At 36.2% G+C, this 17,953-nt stretch overlaps 1 protein-coding gene across 1 annotated transcript in view; it reads right to left on the bottom strand.

Moving 5' to 3' along the window:
- The window catches only part of CCDC7 (coiled-coil domain containing 7), a 403,315-nt gene that overhangs the window by 37,277 nt on the left and 348,085 nt on the right, over window positions 1–17,953 (bottom strand). The window contains 5 exon segments of the mRNA XM_058532824.1: window positions 23–58; window positions 2,237–2,251; window positions 5,045–5,151; window positions 8,903–8,986; window positions 12,879–12,962. Coding sequence (XP_058388807.1) covers window positions 23–58; window positions 2,237–2,251; window positions 5,045–5,151; window positions 8,903–8,986; window positions 12,879–12,962 — 326 coding nt within the window.

The raw sequence follows: 17,953 nt of genomic DNA, 5'->3' as shown, positions 1-17,953 counted from the left end.
GTGAGATCATATGGTATTTGACTTTCTCCCTCGGACTTATTTCATTTAGCATTATACCCTCAAGGTCCATCCAAGTTGTCACAAATGGCAAGATTTCATCCTTTTTTATGGCCAAATAGTATTCCCTTGTGTGTATATATATACATATATATATATCTATATATATATCTTCTTTATCCAATCAGCCACCCTACGCCTTTTGATTGGAGCATTTAGTCCATTGCTATTTAAAGTAGCTATTGATAAGAATGTACTTATTGCCATTTTGTTACTTTTATTCTGGGTGTTTTAGTAGTTCTTCCCTGTTCCTTTCCGCCTCTCTTGCTTTCTTCCCTCATGGTTTGATGGCTTTCTTTAGTATTACGTTTGGGTTCCTTTCTCTTAACTTTTTGTGTACTTATTACAGGTTTCTGGCTTGTGATTACCAAGAGGTTCACATATAATAACCTATGTATATAGCAATCTATATAAGTTGATGGTCTCTTAAGTTTTACCTCTTGCTAAAAGGCGTACTCCTTTACTCCCCTCCTCCCACATTTTATGGTTTTGATATCATATCTAACCTCTTTTGTGTAGGTGTATCCATTACCTTCTTATCATAGGAATAGTTAATTTTAGTACTTTTGTATTTTGACCTTCATATTAGCCTCATAGGTGGTTGATCTGTACCTTCACTGTATATTTTCCTTTACCAGTGATTTTATTGCTTTTTTTTTTTTATAATTTTCTTATTTCTATTTGTGGTCTTCTCTTTTCCACTTAAATAAGTCCCTGTAGCATTTCTTGTAGTACTGGTTTCTTGGTGACAAACTCCTTTAGTTTTTGCTTGTCTGGGAAACTCTTTATCTCTCCTTCCGTTCTGAATGATAACCTTGCCGGGTAAAGTATTCTTGACTGTAGGTTTTTTCCTTTCAGCACTTTAAATGTATCATGCCACTCTCTTCTAGCCTGTAAGGTTTCTGCTGAGAAGTCAGCTGATAGCCTTATGGGGTTTCCTTTGTATGTAACTTGTTGCCTTTCTCCTGTGGCTTTTAGGATTTTCTCTTTATATTTGATTCTTGACATTTTAATTATGATGTGTCTTGGTGTGGGCCTCTTTGGGTTTGTCTTGTTTGGTGCTCTCCGTGCTTCCTGTACCTGGATGTCTGCTTCCTTCCCCAGGTTAGGAAAGTTTTCAGCTATTATTTCTTCAGATGGATTCTCTGGCCCTTTATCTCTCTCTTCTCCTTCTGGGACACCTATAATATGGTTGTTAGTATGCTTGATGTTGTCCCAGAGGTCCCTTAGACTGTCTTGTTCTTTTTAATTCTTTTTCTGTTCAGCTTGGGTGATTTCCTCTAAACTTTCATCAAGCTCACTGATTCATTCTTCCATATCATCTACTCTGCTTTTGAGTCCCTCTAGTGAATTTTTCATTTCCAGTATTGTCTTTTTCATTTCGGATTGGTTCTTTTTTATAATTCTTTGTTGAAGTTCTCACTGAATTCACCCATTCTTTTCCCAAGATCAGTGAGCATCTTTATGACTATTAGTTTGTACTATTTGTCAGGTACATTGTTTATCTCTGTTTCATTTAGTTCTTTTTGTGAGGATTTGTTCTGTCCCCTTATTTGGAATGCATTCCTTTGTCTTCTCATTTTGCCTCTTTCTCTGTGCTTATATCTATGTATTAGGTAGGTCAGCTATGTCTCCTGATCTTGGAGATGTGGCCTTATGTAAGAGATGCCTTATGAGGTCCAGCAGTGTGCTTTCCTCTTGTCACCAGTTCCAAATGTTCCAGGAGTGTCCCCTGTATGGGCTACATGTGTCCTTCTGTTGTGGCAGGGTTGTTCTTGCTGCAGGTGCCGGGAGGCTAGGCTGTCCCCCTGGCTGGCTGGTTGTAATGCTCAGCTGTGTATGGCTGCTATAATCCTTTCAGTCACTATTGGGTGTGGGGAGCCCCAGCACAGTTGGCTGCAAGGTCTAATAGCACAATCCTGTTGCAGTTTTTCTGCTAAGTGAGTAGGCCCCCAGCATGGCTGGTTGCTAGGCTCAGGGGCTTACAATTGCTATAGGCCTCCAGCCTACAAGACTGTTGTCAACTCTCTCAGGAGTGCAGCTGATTGGGGCCGGCCCCAGACATGGGAGCACCCAATTGTTTCAGGCTTTGGAGGGTGGAGCTGATGCCCTATGTGGCTGTTTGAGAACCACAAGTCTGCTGCCACTGACAAGCTGCACCACATGCAGGGCCACACACCCTGTTAACACAGTCCTGCTCTGTGTGCATGCCCTGACCCACTGAAGTGGACCCAGTTGACTCGCTGCAGAGGCCCCACACACTCCACCAATGCAGGCCTGCCCCTTGTGCATGCCCTGCCCCACAGAGGCACATCCACTTGCCCAGCTGCAGAGGTTCCAGGCATCCTGCCTATGAGGGTCACAAGTTGCCCAAGGGCTTGCCATTGGGTGGGGCCAGTCCCTAGGGTGGGCTGCCTGCCCTGGCTGGGCTGGATTAAATCAGTGCTCTAATGGGTAGGGCAGACCCCTGTGCTAACAGGCCAGGTGAAGAACCCCAATGGTGTCTGCCAGCATCTGTGTCAGTACGCCTGTACTCGGTCACAATAAGGGCTGCCACCAATGTCTCAGTCCCTGGGGAGGTCTCACCTCTCACCAATATGTGTCCAGAGGCTATCAAGTGAGTCTCTTTTCACTAAAGGACTGTGCACCTTTCTTTCTGGTGATTTTAGGTTGCTTTCTGAAATGGGTAAATTTGTGTTTGGGCCCTTTAACAGCAGGCTTTTTTTCCCCTTATGTCTGATAGCTTTTCTGGGGGTGTACCCTGTTGTTGTTAATAGGCAGCAAAACCAGGAATTTTGACACTCATCTCAGTTGTGCTGAGTCCAAAAGCTGCTTATTGTGGTAATGCTCCCCCACTCAGGTCCCCCACTCCTCCAGGAAAGGCCCCCTACATTAAGATAGCTCCCAGCCAGCCACGAAGTGCCATGGCTAGAAGGTGGCTTTTTTCTCTCCAGAAAGGAATTTCTGCCTCTTCCACCTCAGTCAGCACTGTTTCTTGTGGTAGGGGTTCTTTTTATCCAGTTTTCAGTTCTCTCTCAGGGGTAATTGTTCCAAAAGTAGTTGTAAATTTGTTGGGTCCATGGAAGGAGGTGAGTTCAGAGTCTGCTTATGCTGCCATCTTGACACCATGATATATGACTCTTGATTGACAGATTTTTCTTTTAGCACTTTGAATACTCCCTCCTACTGCCTTCTGGCTCCCATAGTTTCTGATGCTAAGCCAGCTCTTAATCCTTTTTTTTTTTTTTTGTGAGGAAAATCAGCCCTGTGCTAACATCTGCCAATCTTCCTCTTTTTTTTTTTTTTTTTTGCTGAGGAAAACTGGCCCTGGGCTAACATCTGTGCCCATCTTCCTCCACGTTATATGGGACGCTGCCACAGCATGGCTTGCCAAGCGGTGTGTCAGTGTGAGCCTGGGATCCTAACCGGCAAACCCCGGGCTGCCGCAGCGGAGCACACGCACTTAACCGCTTGCACCACTGGGCCGGCCCCAGCCAGCTCTTAATCTTACTGTGGTTTTATTTACATGGTCAGTTGTTTTTCTCTTGCTGCTTTTAAGATTTTCTCTTTGTCTTTCAACATTTTTACTATGATGCTTCTGGTTGTGGATTTCTTTGTCCTTATTCTACTTAGATTTCATTGGGCTTGGATTTGTGGGTTAATAATTTTCATCAAATAGTTTTCAAAATTTTCAGCCATTTTCTTTAAGTATTTTTACTGCTCCTTTTTCTCTCTCTGCTCTCCTTTGCGTATTCTCATTACCTTAAGTTTGCTGATTCTTTCTCCAGACCAGTTGAACCTTCTCTTGAAACCCCCCAGTGATTTTTTCATTTCATTTATTGTACCTTTCAAATTCAGAATTTGCATTTGGTTCTTTTATATCAATTTTTATCTCTTTTTCAATATTGTTTATTTGATGAAATATTTTCATTGTATCTTCATTTTCTTCTTTAACCATAGTTTCCTTTAATTGTTTAAACATATTTATAATAACTATTTTGAAGTCATTGTCTGCTAAGTCCAACAACTAGGACTCTCACAAGCAGTTTTTGCTGCCTAATATTTCCTATGCTTAAGTCACAATTTGCTATTTCTTTGCATGTCTTAATTTTTTTATTAATAACTAGACATTTTAGATAATATTTCATAGGAACTCTGGATTCCGATTTCCGCTTCCCATTTTTGGTATGTGTTGTTTAGCCCGCTTGTTTGCTTGCTTGTTTATATATTTAATTAGTTAGCTAGTTAGTTAATTATAGTGATTTGACAGGAGTATTTTACTAAGATCTCTTTCCCCTGATGTGTGAAGTCTCTCATGTTGCTCCACAGAGGGAATATCCTTGGGCATGCACATAGTCATCTTTTGATGTCAGTGCTTTTAACAGGGCTCTGTTTGAATGTCTTTCTCTTTTTTCTCTGTTAAGGTATCTTCTTCTTTTGGTATTACGGCAAAGATCAAAGATAAGTATGTCTAACACCGTTACTCCAGGCCTAAGTTCCATTGTATAATCTCTGAACCACAGAACGTAACTACAGGACTCTACTTACTGCAGCTGAGATAGTATGTCTGCCTGACATTTTCATCAATAGAGGAAATTGATGACAAATGAAATAACTGCTATGTTCTTTTTCTTATCACATTCATCAGCTAGGCTTTCTGCATTTGCAAATTCAAAAAAATAATTTCTATCTAAGCTAGAAATAGAGAGTAGAATATATTGGATATATTTGTACTAGGCATACTATAAGGTTATTATAGCATTGGTTTTCATGGATTACATTCTAAATGTATGAGTTCTAAGACTAATAATATCTAACTAGTTTTACGTTAATACTTAAGACAAGAAGTCAACTAATTAAAAGAGGGAATTCATGAAAACTTTTGCCTACGTAATAATAAACTATAGTTTATTATATAGTTACTGTTGTTATTAAAGATCCATATTTAATTAAGCTCCAGAGAAGATAAACAAAGTTGAAATAGTACATTTGTAAAATTCTTGTTCTTACCAGGGAGATTCATTGATTGTGTCTTGAGTTGTCTCTTTGTTACTCCTCTTCCAATTCTATCTGTTGAGTGTTCTACATTAGTCCCTAGAGAAATAAACAGATTTCAAAACACTTGCATGGTAGGCATTCACATACGAATGTGTGTGTGTACATGTGTGTGTGGGGGTATATGTATAGGACTAACTTAATTAGCATTTGTTATTTTAGAAGAAGCGTTATACTGAAATGCCTGGATTAGAGAATCACGAAACCTTAAATTGGAACAGATGGAGCAATTATATAAGCCACATTATATTGAAGTTTAAAGATATTTAATGATTTGACCAAAACCAAATATTCAGGGAATGACAAAATTGATCTACAACCTTATGCCACATAATTCCTTCACCAGTGCTTTTTCTATACAATGTTATCTCTTATGCAAATTGAAATCATCTCAGATAATTTATGATACTAACATAACTTCCAGGTTTACATCAAAAGCACACTTATTCTGTAGCAATGTACTTGGTGAGGTAGAACTTAAACTTTTTTTTTTTTTCCACAGGACAAGCTGCAAACCCGGGTTCATAGTCACAGAAACTTACCTTAAGCCAGAAATTCTTTGACTCATTCATGAACATTTTACTTCCCTTTTAGGTTACATAACTATAAATCATATAGGCATCAGTGATGAAAAGAATAATAAGATATTCATTGGACCAAGAAAAAGTGCCCTCTGAGGTTCCTTTAGATGTAGAGCTTGTGTCTTGCAAGGAGGAAATGGTTAAATTTGCAGCAGTACCAGGACTCTGGTTGGATCCATTTCCATTTGAGTTTTTATGTGATTCAAACTTTTTGCTATAATTAATGACTATTAGTTAGGTTCAATGACATGAAAAATACATGAAAGTTATTAAAAAGGAATTCATATTGAGAAAGGGATAACTAGGATGGGTGACCTAAGCCAACTACTGGGCCAAAAGTTTAGTGGGTGGAAGCTGGTTCTAGTAGAGTGTGTAAATGTAGTTGGAAACCTATCAAGACCTTGATACTATACACTAGAAGTCTTGCTTTCAAGAAATGGCTGAGCCCATGAATAAATGTAAAAGGTCAGACTACGATTTTGGCAGCCCAAATGTCCTATACCACATTCTTTACAGAGAGGGTACCAGCTGGGGCATCATTAACAAAATAAACAGAAATGCATCAGATTAGGCAGACAAATTTTTAGTAATTAATTAACAACATTTGTAGAAGTAATATGATTTATAGCAACATGAAACTGGGGAACGTTAGCAAATATATTTTAGCCACTCTGGTCTTTCTTGTGTCAAGCCATTCTTGATATAAGTAAGAAGAATGGAGTCATTTAAATAAAGAAAGCAAAAGGTTCTAAGATAAGCAGGGAGGCAATCAGAATAGCGTTTGAAGAAAGATTGGGTTAAGCACCAGGAATTAAAAGGTATGCACTAAAGAAACTTATAATCTAGTAAGAGTTACAATTTTCCTCCTTTAAAATATCCTTCCATTGCTTTAAATCTTTTTAAAATCTCTTACCACTTGTAGTTTATTAAGATATTTTTATAAAACATACAACACACCATACAATTTGCCCATTTGAAGCATTCAATTCAATGGCTTCTTTAAAAATTATATTTGGAGTTGTGTAACTATCACCACAGTCAGTTTTAGAATCGACTTCAGATTTATATTAACTAAATTCCAGTGAGATATAGAAATGTTACTTCTATATAGTTCTGTTACCTCTTCCCCATTTTTGCAATATTGTTATACATATTATACCTAAAAACATAAAGTCATTTGTTGTAATTATTTCTTTATGTAGCTTTATGCCTTTTAAAGAAGCTGAGGAAAGAAAGTATATATTTACTTCACAGTGTTTGTTATATTAACCTTCTTATTTATAATTTCTGGTTCTCTTCATTTGTTCTTGCAGATTTGAGCTAACATCTGGTACCATTTTCTTACTCAAATACATCACTGCTCCCACACATCTCCTTTGTGTTGCTACTGTGGAATATATTACTTTTCCATATTTTATAGACCCAAAAAACAATATACATACTGTTTCATACAATTGCCTCTTGAATTAATTAAGAGAAAGGAGACAAAATATGCATTCACAGTGTCTTTTGGAATTACAGAATTCCTTTAACCAAGGCTCTTTGGAGAGGGTTATAAATTACTGCCTGAGGTCAACTGCTTTCAGTCTGAAGATCTTTCTTTAGTATTTCTTGTAAGCTGGGTTTGATAGCAACCAGTTCTCTCAATTTTTATTTATTTGGGAATATCTTTATCTCATCTTCACTTCTGAAAGATAGTTTGGCTGGATATAAGATTCTTGATGACAGTTTTTTTCTTTCAGTACTTTGACTATTCCATCCCAACTGCCCTCTGGCCTACATAGTTTCTGGTGCTAATCAGCTGTTCATCCTGCAGAGGTTCTCTTTTACATAATGAGTTGTTTTTTCATTGCAGCATTCAAGATTTTCTCTTTGTCTTTCATCACTTTTACTATGACGGGTCTGGTTGTGAATTTCCTCGTGCTTATTCTACTTAGGTTTCATTGAGCTTCATTGTGCAGACTCATATATACCATCAAATGTTTCAAAATTTTCAGCCATTACTTCTTCAAGTATTTTTTCTGCTTCTTTTTCTCTCTGCTCTACTTCTACTGTTCCCATTAATTTAAGTGTGGAGATTTTTTCTTTGGATCATTCAAATCTACTCTTGAACCCCTCCAGTGAATTTTTTATTATAGTTCTTGTACTTTCAACTGCACAATTTTCATTGTGTTTTTTTACAAAGTAATTTCTCTTTGTTGATATTCTATATTTGATGAGACATGTCATCAATCTTCCTTTCCTTTTTAAGCATGGCTTTCTTTAATTCTTTAAAAATATTAATAACTGTTTTATAGTATGTTACATTTGGGATAATCACAAGTTGTTTTTGTAGTCTGTATTTTTTCCGGTGTATAGTTCGCACTTTACTGTTTATTTACGTCATATTTTTTTAAATAAAAACTAGGAATTTTAGATAATATATTGTAGCACATCTGGATACTGAGTTCTCCTCCCCTTTGGAGGCTTGTTGTTGTTTGCATGATTATTTAGTCATTAGGCTGGACTACTTCTATTTTACTTAAGTCTCCTTCCCTGCAGTGCGAAGCTTCTAATGCTCTTCCTCTCAGGGCATAGACTTGGACATGCACACAGTCACCTTTGGATGACAGTAAAAGGGCTGTCTTTGACTGTCTCTTTCCCTTATTTCTCTGTTAAGCTCTCTGCCTCTTTTGGTATCACACCAAAGATCAGGAAGAAGTGTGTCAAACACCGTTATGCCAGAACAAGAGGCAGTAGTGTAAACTATGAACTATATAACAAAACTAAAGATCTCTACTTTGCCTGACATGTAAATTTCCCTGATATTTTAATCATATAGAGGGAATTGGTAACCAATGAACTAACTATCTGCTAAATTCTTCTTTGTATCCCATTCATAAGCTAACATTTCTGCTTTTGCAAATACAAAGCAACTGTCCTATCTAGCGTAAAAAGGAAAGTGAGTAGAATAGCATTGGAAATGCTTCCATCAAACATATTGCAAGGTCCCTATAGTATTGGATTTTATGGATTGTTTTTTTAACCGACGAAGACTAAAACTTATAATATGTAGCTAATTTTCCACTAATTATAGGAGGGAATTTATGAAGATGTTGTATCATGTAATAATAGCTTATAGGTAGTGTAGTCATTAAAGATCCAAACTTAAATAAACTCCAGAGAAGATAAATAAACCAGAAATATATTTGAAATATTCTTGTTCTTACCAGAACGACTCTTTGATTGTGTCTTGATTTCTCCCTTTATTATACCTCTTCCAATAATATCTGGGAAGTGTTCTGTATCAGTCTCTACAAAACAGTTTCAAAACACTCCTGTAAGGTAAATATTAACATATGTGTGTTGCTGTGTGTGTGTGTGTGTCTAGTACTCCTCTAATTAGCCTTATTTTTATTATAAGAGAAGAATTATAATAAAATGTCTGGATTGCAGAAACATAATACTTCAGAATTGGAAGAGCCATTAGCAATCATGTAAGCCTCATTATCTTAAATATGCTTAGTGATTTGACAAAGGTGACATATCCAGGTAATGATATAATTGATGCACAAACTGATGCCTCCTAGTTTCTCAACTAGGGCCTTTTCCATGTAATAAAAAGTCTTTTGCAAATTTAAATCATCCTAGAGAGTTTATCTTAATAATATAACTTTTATGTGTATGTTAACAACATATTCATTTGGCAGGGATATACCCCATGAGGCAGGACATAATATTTTTTCCCAGATCAAGTTGCAAACTATGTTCGTCATATTCACAGAATGTTACTGTGAGGCAGAAATTCTTTGACTACGGTTCAGGAATATTTTAATGCCCATTCTTAAGATTATGTAACTGTAAGTCAAGTAGGCATTAGTGATGGAAAAGAATAACAAGTAATTTGTGAACTGAGATACAGTGCCCTCACAGGTCCTCTAAGCATGAGGACCTTCTAGCAGGGGAGGAAAAATGGGTAGTATGCAGTAATGTGAGTGTTGGTATTGCATCCTTTTCCATTTGAGTCTTTATGTGATTTTTACTTTTTGCTGGATTTAGAAACTACTATCTAGGTCCAAGGACAGAAAAATAAAATGAAATTTATTTAAAAGAATTTGATATTGCAAAAGGAATAATTAGAATTGTTAACTCTGGGTTACCTATTAGGTAAAGTTTTGTGGGCAAAAATTTGTTTTAACACAACATATAACCGAAGTTGGAAATCTGTCCTGATCCAGACATCAAAGATTGGGAGTCTTGCTTTAGAGAAATGACTGACCCCATGAATATTTAAGGTTTGCACTGGAGCCATGGTAGCACAAATATATGATGACTGTAATCTAAACAGAGGTGAAGACCAGATGGGCATCATTACTAAAACCAAAGGTACATTGGATTGGACAGAACAAGTTTTCAATATCTATGTAACAGCATTTGTGAAAGAAATATGAACTATAGCAACACGTAACTGGAGAACACGAGCATATTTTAGCCCTCTGGTCTTTCTGCAACAGATATAATTAGAAGAGCTGATTCATTTGCATTGAGAAAACAAAGGATTCTCAGATAAGCAGGGAGGCATTGAGAACAGCCCTTGAGGGCAGATTGGGTTAAACACTAGAAGTATAAAAGGCATGTGGCGGAAAAACTTAGAACCTATTGAGTCACAATTTTCCTCCTTCACAATATCCTCCCATTGGGTTTAAGTCTTTTTTAAGAGTCCTATCCTGCTTGGAGTTCCCTGAGCTATTTTTTAAAAGACATATACTATACAATTTGCCCATTTAAAATGTCTAATCAATGGTTATTAATGTAATATAGAATTGTGTGACAATCACCAGTCAATTTTACAATCTACTTCAGATTCATGCTAATTAAATTTCAGTGGGATTTAGAAATGTTACTTCCATATTCCATATATATAGTCCTATATATAACTCTAAATTCCTATTCTCTTTTTTCTGTTTTCCCTCTTATCATATTACACCTGTAAATATAAATTCATTTATTATAATTTTTGTTTTAATTATTTCTTTACATAACTTTAAGCCCTATAAAGAAACTGAGAGAAGAAGATCGAGTATGTATGTATAGGGTTTGCTATATTAACTAATTTATTTATAATATCTGGTTCTCTTTTCTGCCATTTTTTTTTTGTGTGTGAGGAAGATCAGCCCTGTGCTAACATCTGCCAATCCTCCTCTTTTTTTGCTGAGGAAGACTGGCCCTGGGCTAACATCCGTGCCCATCTTCCTCCACTTTATATGGGACGCCACCACAGCATGGCTTGCCAAGTGGTGTGTCGGTAAGCACCCGGGATCCGAACTGGCGAACCCCAGGCCACAGCAGTGGAGTGCACGCACTTAACCGCTTGCACCACCAGGCCGGCCCCTCAGCCATTATTTTTAATTATATTTTCTGCACTTTAATCTCTCTGCTCTCCTTGTAGTGCTTCAATACTTTAAGTTTGCAGATTCTTTCTTCTGATAGTGTAAATCTACTGAGCACGTCTAGTGAATTTTTAAATTTCAGTTATTGTACTTTTAAACTCCTAGATTTCCACATGATCCTTTTCAAAATAATATCTTTCTTTCTGTAGATATTTCCTATATGATGAGACATTGTCATCCTACTTCCTTTTTCCTTGTTATGTGTCACATTTTGCTGTTTCTTTGCATGACCCATAATTTATGCTGCAAACTGGACAGTTTAGATATATAATGTAGCTTTTCTGCATATTGAGTTTATCATCCTCTTTCAAGGCATATTATTACTATTTTCTAGTTTATTTTTTAGTTATTTGGCTGAATTATTATACTGAAGTCATTTCCTTCTGCAGTTTGAAGCTACTACTGTTGCTCCCCAAAGGGCAAAGCCTTGGACGTGCACACAGTGATGTTTGGATGACATTGTAATTTTAGCAGGGCTGTCTTTGACTGTTTCTTTCCCTTATTTCTCTGTTAAGATGTCTGCCTCTTTTGGTATCACACCAGAAGTCAAAGGGCAGTGTGTCTATTACTATTACAAGAGTAAAAGCAGTAGTATAATCTCTGAACTATGTAGCACAACTAATGGACTCTACTCAGCTGAGATATCATAAATATGCCTGACATTTCCCTCAAAGAAAGGGAAATGGTATCTGTGGGAGATCAAGATTTGGCCACCCTGAAATCTATCTCTTTACCTTGGTTGTTTTCTCTAGGGACATTTGACCTCCCCCACTAACTGCCTAAAGAATTTGACATAGTAACTCCTTCCTGGAACAGATCTATCATGATGGCTGTAAAGATAACGTAGGGTAAATGTTACAATAGGAAAGGCACCAACAAGCCCCTCTTATCAGAAGTTCTGTCTCTCTGGCCACATTCTCTGGATGACCCTGTGAGGAGTTGCCAGACAATCATTTACATTTATAAGGGAAATCTCCATTTGTAAAGGTATCTCCCTCTCTGTATTGGGAAGAGGGGGGATGAGCTCATTTCTAGTGACTTATCAATGTGGAAGGTGAGGCCTTGGGGCTGCATAATAAACCTTACTCTTGTTTACTGTGCTTTAGTGGTAATCTCCTGTAACTTACTCCCCCAACCCCCAAAATCCTCCTTTGTCATTGGCTGAACATAGTATTTAAGACGAGAATTTCTGCTACTGTGTTGAGAAACGCAGTGTCCCTGCTTTCTCCCATGTATACATGTTATTAAACTTGGTATTATTTTCTCCTGCTAACCTGTCTTGTTAATTATTTGGCCAGCCATAAGAACCTTAAGGGAAAGGACAGAGGGAGATTCTCCCTCTTCCCCCAACATATCCAATGAATTAACTATCTGTTATATTCCTCTTGTTCTTATTACATTCATCATGTAGTCTTTTCCTTTTTGCAAATTCCAAGGAACTTTCTATCTAAGCCAGAAATAGAAAGTGAGTCGATTAGCATTGGACATACTTGCACCAAGCATATTCTAAAGTCACACTATAGCATCTAATTTTTATGGTTTAATTTCTACATAAGTTCTAAAACTCATAATATCTAGCTAATTTCTCATTACTAGTAAACACCAGAGTACGACTAATTATGAGGATATCTATGAAGATTTTACCCACATAATAATAACATATAGGTACTCTTATCATTAAAGATCCATACTTACTTAAACTCTAAAGAAGATAAATAAACCAGAAATATTAGACTTGCAAAATTTTTGTTCTTACCAGGGAGACTCTTTGGTTGTAGCTTCATTTCTCTCATTAACATACGTCTTCCAATAGTATCTTTCAAGTGTTCCACATCAGTCTCTATAGAAATAAATAGACATCAAAACACTTTGTAAGGTAACCCTAACATACGAGTGTATGTGTGCAGTACTATATTAATTAGTCTTGTTATTAATGAATAAGTGTTATAATGAAATGTCTGGATTGCAGAATCACTAAACCTTAGAATTGAAAGGGCTTTTAGCAATTATTAAGCCTCCATATATTGAGGCTAAGAGATGTTAATGATTTGACCAAGATTGTGTATCCACATAATGACAAAATTGATACAGAAACTTACACCTCATAATTCTTTAACCAGTGCTTTTTCCTGTACAATGCTATCTCTTATGCTAAATTAAAGTATCCTGGAGAGTTTATGATGATATAACTTTCAAGTTTACAGTAAAATAATAACCATACTGTATGGATATACCCTTCATGTGGAACATAACATTTTCTTTCACAGGTTATGTTGCAAAATATGGTCTCCATTGTCACAGAAAATTACTACAGAGCAGAAATTCTTTGACTTATCCAGGAATATTTTAATATCCTTTTACATTATTTAATTGTAAACAAAGTAGACATGGTGATGGAAAAGAATAATGGGCTATTCTGCAGACTGAGAAAAAGTGCCTTCCCAGGTCCCTTTAGCATGTGGACCATGTAGCTTGGGAGGAGGAAATGGCTAAATTTGCAAAAGTACTGGAACTGAGTTTGGGTCTCTTTCCATTTGAGTTTTTTTGTGACTTGAAAATTTTGCTTGCTTTAGAAACTGCAACTAGGTCAAATTGCAGGAAAAATACATGGACATTATTAAAGAAGAATTCATACTGAAAAAATAATAATTTGGAATATCCACCTAAGGCTAACTACAGGCATACCTCATTTTTATTGCACGTTGCTTTATTGAGCTTTGCAAATATTGCATTTTTTACAAATTAAGGATTTGTGGCAATCATGTGCTGATCAAGTCTATAGGCACCATTCTTCCAATAGCATTTGCTCTCTTCACGTCTCTGTGTCACATTTTGGTAATTCTCACAGTATTTCAAGCCTTTTCATTATTATTATATTTGTTATGGCGATCTGTGATCAGTGATCTTTGTTGTTACTATTGTAATTCTTTTGGGGCTCCACAAACCATGCCCATATAAGATGAGAACTTAACCTATAAATGTTGTGTATTCTGACTGCTCCACTGACCAGACGTTTCCCCATCTCTTTCCTTCTCCTCAGACCTCCTATTCCTTGAGACACAGCAATATTGAAATTAAGCCAATTAATAACCCTACAATGGCCTCTAAGTGTTCAAGTGAAAGGAAGAGTTTCACGTCTCTCACTTTAAACCAAAAGCTATAAATGAGTAAGCTTAGTGAAGGAGGTATGGTGAAAGCTGAGATAGACTGAAAGCTAGGCTTCTTGCATGAAACAGTTAGCCAAGCTGTGAATGGAAAGGAAAAGTTCTTGAAGGAAATTAAAGTACTACTCCAGTGAACACATGAATGATAAGAAAGTGAAACAGCCTTATTGCTGATATGTAGAAAGTTTTTGTGGTTTGGATAGAAGATCAAACCAGCCACAACATTCCCTTAAGACAAAACCTAATACAGAGAAAGGCCCTAACTCTCTTCAATTCTCTGAAGGCTGAGAGAGGTGAGGAAGCCGCAAAAGAAAAGTTTGAAGCTAGCAGAAGTTGGTTCATCAGGTTTAAAAAAGAAGCCATCTCATAACATAAAGTACAAAGTGAAGCAGCAAGTGCTGATGTAGAAGCTGCAGCAGGTTATCCAGGAGATCTAGCTAAGATAATTAATGAAGGTGGCTACACTAAACAAGATTTTCAATGTAGATGAAACAGCCTTATATTGGAAGAAGATGCCATCTAGGACTTTCATAGCTGGAGAGGAGAAGTCTTCTACTTCTTCCTTTTTAATCTGGATCTCTTTTATTTCTTTTTCTTGCCTATTTGTTCTGGCTAGGATTTCCAGTACTATATTGAACAAAAGTGGCAAGACTGGGTATCACTGTCTTGTTCTTGATCTTAGAGGAAAAGCTTTTAGCTTTTCATCATTGAGTATTGTGTTAGCTGTGGGATCGTCATATATGGCCTCTATTACGTTTAGATACATCCCAACCATACATAATTTGTTGAGTTTTTATCATGAAAGATGTTGAAAATGCAAATGTTTTCTCTGCATCTATTGGGATGATATGATTTTTATCCTTCAGTGTGTTAATGTGGGCTATTACCTTTATTAATTTGTGCAGGTTGAACTATCCATGCATTCCAGAGATATCTCACTTGATCATGGTATATGATCCTTTTCATGTGCTGTTGTATTTAGTTTCCTAATATTTTGTTGAGGATTTTTGCATCTATGTTCATCAGTGATATTAGCCTGTCATTTTCTTTTCTTGTAGTGTCATTCTCTGAATTTGGTATGAGGGTATGCTGGTCTCACAAAACAAGTTTGTGAGTGTTCTCTCCTCTTCAATTTGGAAAGATTTTGAGAAGAATTGGGATTAATTCTTCATTATTTATTTGGTAGAATAAACCAGTGAAGCCATCTGGTCCTGAGTTTTTCTTTGTTTGGAGATTATTGATTACTGATTAAATCTCCTTACACATTATTAGTCTGTTCAGATTTTGTATTTCTTTATGATTCAGTCTTGATAGGTTTTATGCTTCTTGGAGTTTATCCTTTTTTTCTCAGTTATCTGTTTTGTTGGCATATAATTATTCCTAGTAGTTTCTTGTGATCCTCTGTGTTTTTGCGGTATCAGTTGTAATGTATTCTCTTCCACTATGATTTTGAGTCTTCTCTCTTTTTTATTAGTGTAGCTAAAGATTTGTCAATTTGTATATCTTTTCAAAGAACTAACTCTTAGTTTTATTAATCTTTTGTATTGTCTTTCCAGTCTGTACCTTATTTATTTCTTTTCTGATCTATGTTATTTTCTTCCTTCTATTAATTTTGGGCTTAGTTTTTTCTTCTTTTCCTACTTCCTGGAGGTGTAAAGTCATATTATTCAATTGAGATCTCTCTTTTTTCTAATGTAGGCATTTATCACTATAAACTTCTCCCTTAGAGCTACTTTTTCTCCATCGCTTAAGTTTTTAATGTTATGTTTCTCTTTTTGGTTGTCACAAGATTTTTTTTATTTCCCTTTTAATTTCTTTTTTGATCCAGTGGGTATTCAGGAGCATGTTGTTTAATCCACATATTTGTGAATTTGTCAGTTTTCTTCCTGTTATTGATTTCTAGTTTCACACCATTGTAGTCAGATAAGGTTCTTGATAGATTTAAATATTCTTAGATTTATTAAGATTTGTTTTGTGGGCTAACATATGATCTATTCTGGAGAACATTCCACGTACACTTGAGAAAAATGTGTTTTCTACTGCTGTTGGACGGATGGCATGTTCTGTATATGCCCATTAGGTCTACTTGGTCTAAAATATAGTTTAAGTCCAACATTTCCTTATTGACTTTTTGTCTGGATAATCTATCCTTGTTGAAAGTGAAATATTGAAGTCTCCTACTATTATTGTGTTGCTGTGTTTCTCTGTTCAGTTCTGTTAACATTTGCTTTATATATTTAGGTGCTCTGACATTGGGCGCATAAATATTTACAATTGTTACATCATCTTCATCTTTATGCACATAAAAAGCTCTAGATTTTTACTCTCCCTTCCCACATTTTATGTTTTTTTTTTTTTATAATTTTATTTATTTATTTATTTTTCCCCCAAAGCCCCAGTAGATAGTTGTATGTCATAGTTGCACATCCTTCTAGTTGCTGTATGTGGGACGTGGCCTCAGCATGGCCAGACAAGCGGTGCGTCGGTGCACGCTCGGGATCCGAACCCGGGCTGCCAGCATCGGAGTGCGATCACTTAACCGATAAGCCACAGGGCCGGCCCCGCACATTTTATGTTTTTAATGTCATAATTTACATCTTTTATATTGTGTAACCATAACAAATCATTGCAGTTATACTTATTTTAATAGTTTTGTCTTTAACCTTTATAACAGTGGTGTTATTTACACACCACCATTACAGTATTAGAGTATTCCGAAATTGACTATATATAGTTACCTTTTTCATTGAGTTTTATACTTTCATATATTTTCATGCTTCCAATTAGCATATTTTTGTGTCAGCCTGAAGATTTTCTTTTAGCATTTATTGTAAATTGGGTCTAGTTTTGATGATCTCCTTCAGCTTTTGTTTGGCAATATCTTTATCTCTCCTTCAATTCTGAAGGACAACTTTGCTGAATAAAGAAATCTTCGTTGGCAGTTTTTTTCTTTCAATGCTTTGAATGTATCATCCTATTCCCTCCTGGCCTGAGAGGTTTCTGCTGAAAAATCTGCTGATAGATTTATGGGTTCCCTTGCAGATAACAAGTCACTTTTCTCTCACTAATTTCAATATTCTCTTTTTCTTTAAGTTTTGAGAATTTAATTATAAAGTGTCTTGGTGTGGGTCTCTTTGTATTCATCTTGTTTGGTATTGTTTGGGTTCCCTGGATCTGAACATCTGTTTTTTTCAACAGGTTTGGGAATTTTTCAGCCATTATTACTTTGAGTAAGCTTTTCACCCCTTTCTCTCTCTCTTCCCCTTCTGGGACTCCCACATGCATATATTGTTTCACTTTATGGTATACTATAAGTCTTTTAAGCTATCTTTCCTCCTTTTCATTATTTTTTCTTTTTGCTCCTTTGCTTTCATGATTTCCACTGTCTTTGAGCTCACTGATCATTTCTTCTGTTTCATCTAGTCTGTTGAGTTCCTCTATTAATTTTTTCAGGTCAGTTATTTTATTCTTCAGCTTTATTATTTCTGTTTGGCATTCTTTTATATCTTCTATCTCTTTGTTGAAATTCTCACTTTGTTCATGCATTGCTCTCCTGATATCAGTGAACATATTTATCATTTTTATTTTGAATTCTCTGTTGAGTAAATGTTTGCTTAGGGTCAGTTTCTGAAATTTATCTTGTTCTTTGGTTCAGAATATATTCCCT

The sequence above is a fragment of the Diceros bicornis genome, chromosome 36, assembly GCF_020826845.1.
Source record: "Diceros bicornis minor isolate mBicDic1 chromosome 36, mDicBic1.mat.cur, whole genome shotgun sequence".
Classification (NCBI taxonomy): Eukaryota; Metazoa; Chordata; class Mammalia; order Perissodactyla; family Rhinocerotidae; genus Diceros; species Diceros bicornis.
Note: the sequence above shows the minus strand (reverse complement) of the source record. Positions and strands in the feature narration are given on the sequence as shown.